General features: G+C 52.9%; 2 protein-coding genes across 6 annotated transcripts; both read right to left on the reverse strand.

The window, feature by feature from the left end:
• Positions 1–807: 807 nt before the first annotated feature.
• On the reverse strand, positions 808–4,831 carry LOC148640053 (protein S100-A16-like). 5 transcript variants are annotated; one of them, XR_015930601.1, is made up of 4 exons: positions 4,618–4,830; positions 2,446–2,599; positions 1,867–2,069; positions 808–1,655 (listed from the first exon to the last, which is right to left on the reverse strand). XR_015930601.1 is itself a non-coding variant. In XM_088620827.1 (3 exons), exons 2-3 carry the CDS (start codon positions 2,563–2,565, stop codon positions 1,920–1,922), a joined length of 270 nt encoding a protein of 89 aa, XP_088476953.1. In that variant the 5' UTR covers positions 2,566–2,596; positions 4,618–4,831; the 3' UTR covers positions 808–1,919. The 5 variants fall into 5 exon arrangements, 2 of the variants coding, with proteins under 2 accessions (XP_088476953.1, XP_088476951.1); XR_015930600.1 differs by having other exon boundaries at positions 808–1,672; XR_015930599.1 differs by having other exon boundaries at positions 1,811–2,069; positions 4,618–4,829.
• An 826-nt stretch (positions 4,832–5,657) lies between these two features.
• s100a11 (S100 calcium binding protein A11) lies at positions 5,658–7,962 on the reverse strand. The gene is made up of 3 exons (XM_088620908.1): positions 7,803–7,962; positions 7,166–7,364; positions 5,658–5,939 (listed from the first exon to the last, which is right to left on the reverse strand). The coding sequence occupies exons 2-3, from the start codon at positions 7,292–7,294 to the stop codon at positions 5,805–5,807; spliced, it is 264 nt and encodes an 87-aa protein (XP_088477034.1). The 5' UTR covers positions 7,295–7,364; positions 7,803–7,962; the 3' UTR covers positions 5,658–5,804.
• Positions 7,963–9,711: the final 1,749 nt, after the last annotated feature.

The following is a 9,711-nucleotide window of genomic DNA, read 5'->3' on the forward strand; positions in this document are numbered from 1 at the left end:
GACAGCACTCTTAAGGCTGGTCCAGATGCTACTGGACGAACAGCCAGAGAAGCGCCCTCTGGTGGACACAGGTGAGTAATACACCCCCCTCTCTCCAATATCAACTCTTACTTCAGGGCACAGGATTCCCATTCCTGATCCCAGGGTCCTGCTCCTGGTTTCCATTCCAGCTCCACAAATTCGTGCTCCGGTTGCCTCCCGCAGTCCAAAGACAAACTAGTGGGTTAATTGGCTTCCGAGGAAACTGGTCCTGGTGCGAGTGTGCGCATGTCTGTGTCTGTCTGTCTGCCCCGTGATGGCCTAGTGTCCCATCCAGGGTGTACCCTGCCTTGTGCCCGTTGCTTGCTGGGATAGACTCCGGCTCCCCCACAACCTTGTATTAGTAATAATAATTCCTTCCACTTAAATAGCACTTTTCTGGACACTCCACTCAAAGAGCTTTACAGGTAATGAGCAATCCCACTACCACCACCAGTGTGTTGCCCCCACCTGGATGATGTGACGGCAGCCAGAGTGCGCCAGTCCTCTCCCCACACACCAGCTCTCAGTGGGGAGGAGAGCAGAGTGATGAAGCCAGTTCAGAGAGGGGGATTATCAGGAGGCCCTGACTGGTGAAGTTCTGGATAACGTAGTTAGAAAATGAATGGATGGAAATCCTGTTTGCAGCAGTGTAAGTATTTATCAATTCTGTGTCAGAATTGTCTACTGTTCGAGACAAACCAAGAAAACCCCTCGACTGTTCCCTTACAGATCTTGGGGGGTTTCTTTTCTGAGCAGGTCATAACTGAGTAAAAAACACACAAAACATTCTGTATGGTCAAGTGTCAAATTTATTTCTGCACAAAAGCTGAAAGCAATTACTCTTAAGATAAGAACAGAGCCAGGCCTTTTGTGTTGGTAAAGCAACACACACGCGCACACACACACACACACACAGACAGTCAGTTGCGTTGTTGTGCTGTTGTGGAACTGTGCTGCCTGGGTCATACAAGGTTGTAGTGCTTCGCTGTTGTAGTGTTGTAGTGTTTTAGTGTTGCAGTGTTTATCTGTGAGCAGCACTGTAGTGTTGTTACATGCTGGGGTACAGCTGCCTGTGCAGGTGCTCAGTGTTGTAGTGTGGTGGTCTGTCAGGTATGTAGCTTCTGCAGCCAGTGTGTCAGGTGTGTAGATGCTGCAGGCAAGTGTCAGGTGTGTCTGTGTGTAGCTGCTGCAGTGAGGTGTGTCAGGTGTGTAGCTGTAGCAGGCAGGAGTGCCAGGTGTGTAGCTGTAGCAGGCAGGGTTGCCAGGTGTGTAGCTGTGTCAGGTGTGTAGATGTAGCAGGCAGGAGTGCCAGGTGTGTAGCTGTGTCAGGTGTGTAGCTGTAGCAGGCATGAGTGTCAGTTGTGTAGCTGTAGCAGGCAGGAGTGCCAGGTGTGTAGCTGTGTCAGGTGTGTCAGGTGTGTAGCTGTGTCAGGTGTGCCAGGTGTGTAGCTGTAGCAGGCAGGAGTGCCAGGTGTGTAGCTGTGTCAGGTGTGCCAGGTGTGTAGCTGTGTCAGGTGTGTAGCTGTGTCAGGTGTGTAGCTGTAGCAGGCAGGAGTGTCAGTTGTGTAGCTGTAGCAGGCAGGAGTGCCAGGTGTGTAGCTGTGTCAGGAGTGCCAGGTGTGTAGCTGTGTCAGGTGTGTAGCTGTGTCAGGTGTGTAGCTGTAGCAGGCAGGAGTGTCAGTTGTGTAGCTGTAGCAGGCAGGAGTGCCAGGTGTGTAGCTGTGTCAGGAGTGCCAGGTGTGTAGCTGTGTCAGCTGTGTCAGGTGTGTAGCTGTGTCAGGAGTGCCAGGTGTGTAGCTGTAGCAGGCAGGAGTGCCAGGTGTGTAGCTGTGTCAGGAGTGCCAGGTGTGTAGCTGTAGCAGGCAGGAGTGCCAGATGTGTCATGATGGCTCCTCCAGCTACTTAGCCGTTTCCGAGCTGCGCTGCTGGCTCAGCATGCCGCCAATGTAGCCCACTAGCGACATGAACTCCTGGAAGCTCACTTTGCCATCCTTGTTCGTGTCCAGCCCTTCCTTCATCTCCTTCACTGCCTTGGCACTCTCTGTGTCCTGGCAGAAAGAGAGGGAGAAGGGAAAGGGTTCAATACGCACTGAGAGAGCAAAAGTAGAAATTTTAACATAGCGCCATGCGCACTGAGGTTCTCCACGGGGTTCAGAACACAGCTTGGCTCCACTAACACAGCGAATTAAAAAGTCACTGGTGGCCAGTGTAGCAGAGCAAGTACTGGGGTGATCAGAAACAGAGATAAAGAGGGGAAAACAGGGTTTTAATAGAGGGGGAGAAAGACTTAGGATTAGAGAGAGAGGGAGGAGTTAGGAGACACACAATCACTGCCCAGAACCTCCCTGTGCGGACCAGCACCAGAGCAGTACTGGCCACACTGGTCTCAGAGGAATGATCAGGAGGCCATCCGGTGAGTCCTACCGACAGGATGTTGCTCAGCTGGGTCTGGACCAGCTTCTGGAATTCTTTCCCACTCAGAGAGTCCTTCCCCTTGGAGGAGGTTTGGAAAGTCTTCACCATGGTCTGGATCGCTGCCTCCATCTCGGACCGACACAGGGGGACACTGAGCAGCCTGCTAGGTGAGACAGGAGGGTCAGTGTTACTCTCTGGACCCCAGGACACTGGACTGATTTACAGGGCACGGAGACGCAGAGTGTGCTGGCAGTGTGAGTCTCTTCCCCTCCCTCTCACACCGGGGCACATAGTTCTGGCAGCAGTACAAGAGCACTGTGTGACACAATCTGGACAGGAACTGCAGAACATAAGGCGCAGGGGTCACAGTTACAACCTGCAACACCTCTAAGCCCTGTTGTGCTAATATCGTTGTCTGTGTCATGGCTCTGAATCAGGCGTTGTGTTGGTGCCTGCTCTCTTTTGTGCTGGGTGTTGTGCAATATACAGATTATTTCCCTGCTGGCACAGAGGAGAAGAAATCGCCTGCCAGTGGGTCTCATCCTTCTTTAACGAGAATTTCCTCAATAATTTCTTTCTTTCTTTCAGATTCTTTGATCCTTAACATCACAGCTCCCCATTACTCAGTGGCAGTAAATCGGGGGGTTCTGTTTCCCAAGGCTGCAGGATCACCCGAAAAGAACACTTTTATTTGGTGGGGGGGGGGGTGCGCGCGTGTGTGTTTGGGCCTGGGGTACTTTCAGAGCTGTGCTAGACCCCCTCCCCCCAACAGGTGCGCCAAATGAGCGAGCACCCATTTCCTGCGTGAACGAACCGTCTCCCGGGAGACGCAGGCCGGAACCTGCCTGGGCTCTTGCACAAGCCAGGGGCTCATGGGAAACGGCCCAGCAGGCTCTGCGGCAGCGGATGCAGACTGTGAGCTGACATGGGTTAGCGAGCGCCGGCTCATCCTAGACAGCATTCTAGTGCCAGGCCTTCCCACCACAAAGCCACCTCCCCAGGTGCCTGACAGTACAGCGCTCCCTGCTGGCTGACATTCGCACTGCTGCAGCTCACTGACCCTCCACAAGACCTCACTCCCTGCTCAACAGGCACAGTGCAAAAACAAACAGCTGTTTCACATCACATGAGAGTGACCGAGGTCTAAAGAGTGCTTCCACACTGGGCTCTAGTTAAGGACATACTGACCAATGGACAGGCTGGACAGAGAGGTGGACAGAGTGACATACTGACCGATGGACAGACTGGAGGAGACAGAGAGGCGGACAGAGTGACACACTGACCGATGGGCAGACTGGAGGACAAAGACACAGAAAAGTGGACAGAGAGACATATTGACAGATGGACAGACTGGAGAAAGAGGTGGACGGAGAGACATATTGACAGATAGACAGACTGGAGACAGAGATGGACAGAGAGACATATTGACAGATGGAAAGACTGGAGAGAGAGGTGGACAGAGAGACATACGACAGATGGACAGACTGGAGAGAGAGGTGGACAGGTGACATTGAAAAACAGAAGTGATAGGGTTGCGGGTGTCTTTACACAAAGAGTGGTGGGAGCGCGGAACAAGCTGGCCGGTGGTGTTGTTGAAGCCAATGCCCTGGCTTCTTCTTAGGCACAGGGGCAGTGGATCCCCGGCTCAACTCGCTGCAGAAACGGGCAGGACGGAAACGGCTTCTCCCCTGAGCCCCTCACACTGGCCCGCGGCCGCCAGCGCGCAGCCCCCACGCCCCGAGCGGCCTCGCACGGGTGGGGTCTGGCCGCGGTGATCGATCGCTGCTACCCTCGAGAAGTTCTTTATGAAATCCATTACTTACGGGGGACATTTTATTTGTATTTTCTTAGTTAGCGGTGGGGGGAGGTGTTATACGGGAGTTCTGTTTAAAGTTTTTTTTATATATATATATAAGCCACCCATACGCGGAAAGAGAGGGAGCGCTCCGCACGCCAAGCCCAAGAAGTCAGAGAGAATATCCGCACGCCTGTTTCGGGGTGGTGGGGGAGTAGGGGGACCCCCCGTTCTGCACCGGCAGAGACACTCGGGCTGTGTACCGCGCTAATCCGACCGGGACCACAGCCCCGGCCCCTCTTAACCTCCTCCGGGCTGCTTGGGAGTAACGTGGCGGCGCCCTGCGAGATCCGGGAATCGGGAGAACTGTGCGAGAACACACCTACCTTCACCGAAGACGGCCGGATCTCTTCTTTTCCCTCTCGCCGGGGGTGACTGCTTCTCTGCCCGCGCGTCCTGCGGCTTCTCGGCGTCTTCGCTTCACGAGCTCGGGTCGTCTCCCTTCTCCGGGTCGGGTCGTGCCGTAGGTGAGGCGTCTCTTCCGTGAGCCGAGCTGCGCCTCCGCGGTCGGGCTGTGTGGTTACAGGGCGTGTCCCGGGCGCTCCTCCGCGGGCGGAGGAGGAGGAGGAGGAGGAGGAGGAGGGGGGGCGCAGCGAGCGTGGCCGGACAGGCGCAGGAAGGAAGAGGCGGGTTCGCCCTGTTCCCGCAGAACCGGTTTGGCCACGTACGGCTTGTAGCAGAACCGGACCGGGTTGTGGGTTGTCACTGGGCTCTAGGACTGTACCTTAGAACTTTACTGGACTCTGTAGGTCTGTACACTAGAGCTGGACTGGACTCTAGTACTGTAGTATAGAATGTGACTGGACTGTAGCTCTGTACTGTACAGCTGTACTGGACTCTAGTTCTTTACTGTTGGATTGGACTGGATTCTAGTTCTATAGTGTAGAATGTTACTGGACTCTAGTTCTTTGTGTAGAACTGGGCTGGACTCTAGTACTGTACTGTAGAACTGTACTGGGCTCTGGTTCTGTAGTGTAGAGCTGTACTGGACTCCAGTACTGTACTGTAAAACTACACTCTCTACTCCAGAGCTGTACTGGGCTCTGGTTCTGTAGTGTAGAGCTGTACTGGACTCCAGTACTGTACTCTCAAACTACACTCTCAACTCTAGAGCTGTACTGGGCTCTGGTTCTGTAGTGTAGAAACAGGTTAGACTTTAGTTCTCTGGTGTTGTCAAAGTGCTTTGCATCAGCTGGAAGCTTTGTATCTGTGTAGAAAGTGATTTTCTGCATCAAGTCGGCTTCACTGGCACGGCGCAACAGCTCAGACACAAGGACATCAAAACAACTGCCTTTTCCAAAGCTTCTCTCAGTATTCTGGGCACCTAACCGACATCGGGCTCAGGAAACACACAGCACACAGCACGCAGAGTTTAACAGGTCACGTTTATTAAGAACACTGCAGCAGGAGCACCCAGCAAAAATGGGGAAGACTAAGAGAGAAACGTTGCACGTCGGGGGCCAGTCCATTCCCACCTACCCGCCCGCCCTTCCATCCATCCATCCCAAAGCTCCTATTGGCTGAAGCCGCCGTGCTTGCTGGCCAGCCGGCCAATCAGCTGCCAGAACTCGATGAAGGTCAGCTCCCCGTCGTTGTTCTGGTCCAGTGAGCTCATGAGCTGGTCGATGACCGCCGGGTCGCTGGAGTTCTGCAGGAAGTCGACACAAACTGGCATTTTCATGCAGCTCTTGTATAATTACGTTCAAGAAGTACAAGCAGGACTGTGTTTTTTAATAGTGATCATTAACAGTTCCTTATCTGTATATATATATATGACACCTTTAACCCCAGAGGAGCCCAAGGAGCTTCACTAGCTGGAGGGACCAACTTCACTACCCACTGAAGCACAGCCCCACTGGGGGACACACAGCAGCCCCACTGAAGCACAGCCCCACTGGGGGACACACAGCAGCCCCACTGAAGCATAGCCCCACTGGGGGACACACAGCAGCCCCACTGAAGCACAGCCCCACCCATGGACACACAGCAGCCCCACTGAAGGAGAGCCCCACTGGGGGACACACAGCAGCCCCACTGATCAGACGAAGGAGAGAGACACTGCTGGACCAGGGGAATCATGGGAAACATGAGGGAGGACAGACCGTTCAAACCCAGAGTGGAATTGAGACAGGACACTAGTGAGAGAGAAGGCTGACACTGGGCACACTTTCCTGGGACTGAACAGGCAGGGTTAGTCACTCATTAAACATGCTGACTCAGAGCTGGAGAGGAGTGAGGTAGGGCAGAGGGAGGGAGAGACAGGAGGACAGGGCTAGGACACAGGAGTCAGATGGTTTAAACAAATTCAGTGAAACCACAGGGCAGTCCAGAGTGAGCAGTCAGTTCTGGTTCTGGATGGCTGTGTTTTTGTCACTTCGGCTGGGTGGCCCAGTCGGGACAGAAGAGGGCCTTCTAGAGTTCATTAACCCCGACTGGGGTGCCCAGTCCGAGCGGAGGTACAGACTCTGGCATTGCTGGGCACTAGTCATTGGAAACCGCACGAATGCCCTCGGCATCTCCGTTTCAGGTTGGGACAGAAGCCTTAATCAAAACAGTTTTTCTAATGAGTGACATTACTGCTGAATCTGTCATCCAGAATTTTAAACATCAGACTGACAGAACATCAGAAGACAGAAAGAGACAGACGGGTAGATAGACAGACAGGTAGGTAGAGAAACAGACAGGCAGAGACCAACAGACAGGGAATTAGAGAGACAGAAAGACAAGTAGATAGAGAGACAGACAGGTAGATAGAAAGAAATAGGCAGACAGGTAGGTAGAGAGACAGACAAGTAGATAGAGGGACAGACAGGTAGGTAGAGAGACAGGTAGCTCAGGAAGTAAGACAGGTATTGAGAGGCCTGGGCTGGTCACCTTCACGAAGTTGGGCAGCTGGGAGGACACCAGGCTGCGGAGCTCCTCCTTGCTCAGGGTGTCGGCGCTGCCATCATTGCCAGCGAAGGTCTTGAACTGGTTGACCAGGGTGTTGATGGCTGCCTCCATTGTGGTGAGGTTCAGTGCGGTTCGGAAAGGTCCAGTGAGGTCTGGTGAGCTTCTGCAAGGCGTTTGAACCCTGGCGTGAGCGAACCAGAGACCTCTCGTTAGCTTGACCAGTAGCCAGCGCGTGCCAGCTTGCAGAATCGCGGCCAGCAGACCCCAGATCAGTTCGTCTGAAGTAATTAGCACTTAGAACATGGGGCTGGTCAGAGAGGACAGGTGGCCAGTCGGGCCTGTTTCAGTCATTTGGTTAATCAATAGTCAGTAGCTAATTGAGCCCAGGATCTCATCCTGATGCATTTTGAAAGATACCAGGGGATCAGCTTCAACAGGACCGTGCTGCAGACACCCACCACCCTTTGTGTAAAGCAATCAGAAATGTGCTTCCTCCTTGTTAAGAGCAGGTGGAAAACCCTGGAGTATGGCTCCAGAGAGAAGAGGGAAAGGAAAGAGGAGGGGATCATCCGGGAAGACTCCAGGGAGAGGGAGAGAGGCAGCGGAGGAGCAGACTCACCTGTGAGGCGGCGGCAGCGGGCGCAGAGACGAGCTGTGACAGGTCTGTCTGTGAGAGTCCTGTCTCTCCCCCTCGGGATTTATACCCTCCGCCTCTGCCAGAATGCCTGAAGTCAGCGGAAAACAGATCACTCTCTTTCCTTCTCCGGGCTCTCCTGCCTTTCTTTTTCCATGATAGTAGAGGAGGAGGACTTTGTGCTCAAGCAAGAGAATCTGTGCAGTTATAGGTCAGTCCCCCCCACACACAGGTGAAGCACGCTTAGGTCAATCACACACACACTCACAGGTACAGTCAATCACACTCACTCAGGTCAATCACACACACACTCACAGGTACAGTCAGTCACACTCAGGTCAATCACACACACACACACACACACACTCACAGGTACAATCACACTCACTCGGGTCAATCACACACACACACACACACACACACTCACAGGTACAGTCAATCACACTCAGGTCAAACACACACTCCCAGGTACAGTAAATCACACTCAGGTCAATCACACACACACATACACACTCACAGGTACAGTCAATCACACTCAGGTCAAACACACACTCACAGGTACAGTAAATCACACTCACATGCAGGTAAATCTCACACACACACGCACAGGTAAATCACACTCACTCAGGTAAATCATACTTATACAACATGCACAGGTGAATAACAATCACTCTCACAGAGGTAAATCACACTCACACAGGTAAGTCTGACACAAATAAATCACACACACAGGTAAATTATAATCGCTCTCACTCATGCAGATAAAACACACAAACGGGTAAAATACATTCACACGTACTCACACGTGTAAATCACACTCACACACACAGGTCAATCTCAGACACACACTCACATTCACACAGGTGAATCACACTCACACACACAGGTCAATCTCAGACACACAAACACACGTGAATCACGCTCACAGGTCAATCACACACACACGTCAATCACACACGCACGCACACACACACACAGGTCAATCTCAGACACATACTCACACTCATGCAGGTGAATCACACTCACACACAGAGGTCAGTCTCAGACAGATACTCACACTCACACAGGTGAGTCTGTGACTCTGACTCTGAGATGTGTAAATCAGTGATTCCCACTCTGTTGTTGTGTTGACTCCCTACACCCACACCCCCCTAACAACGAGTGTGGGATCCTTGGGGTTAAAGAGGAGACACATGCCTTGCAGTGTGGGGACCCCCCTCTCTCTCGCATACGCACACACGCACGCACACACCAGGGTCCTGCTCACTCATCTCGGGACGCTGGTCCGAGTCCGCGTATGGGCTGGGATCCCTAGGAGCTGGGTGTTCCCAGGGCTGGGGGACTCGACCCCCCCCACCTCCACCCCCACATAGCGGGCTGACGCAGCAGCTGTTTTTGCGGGATCTGCCTGGGAACGCTGCTCCCGGATGATAGGGGCAGCCTGCAGGGTGCAGGCAGGTGAGCCTGCACGTTGTGTGAAGTGTGTTGCACTCGGTGTGTGTGTGTCTTGCACCGTGTGAGGTGTAGTGTGTTGTGTGAGGTTGGAAGAAGTGTTGCGTTATGGAGGCACTGGAGGAAACGGTTAGAAAATGGATGGATGAACCACAAAAAAGGTATTTTCTAGCCTTCGAAAGGGTTCAGAGAAGAGACAGGGCAGGGGAACGCCCCCGCTGTAGTCTAGAGCAAAAGAGATGGAGAGGAGGATTGATCCCAGTGTGTGCAGTCCCAAGCCATATAGACCAGCATCATCTTTAAATCCCCCAGTGTGTTGTGTATATTGTATGATGTATTTGTATTTGGTATTCGTATATTCGTATTTGCCTTGTAATTTTCACTGTCTGCACTTTGCCCTATGTGTATCCTGTCTATAATGTCTATTGTCAGTGCCCTGCCT

The sequence above is a fragment of the Lepisosteus platostomus genome, chromosome 26 (assembly GCF_059453375.1).
Source record: "Lepisosteus platostomus isolate fLepPlt1 chromosome 26, fLepPlt1.hap1, whole genome shotgun sequence".
NCBI lineage: Eukaryota > Metazoa > Chordata > Actinopteri > Semionotiformes > Lepisosteidae > Lepisosteus > Lepisosteus platostomus.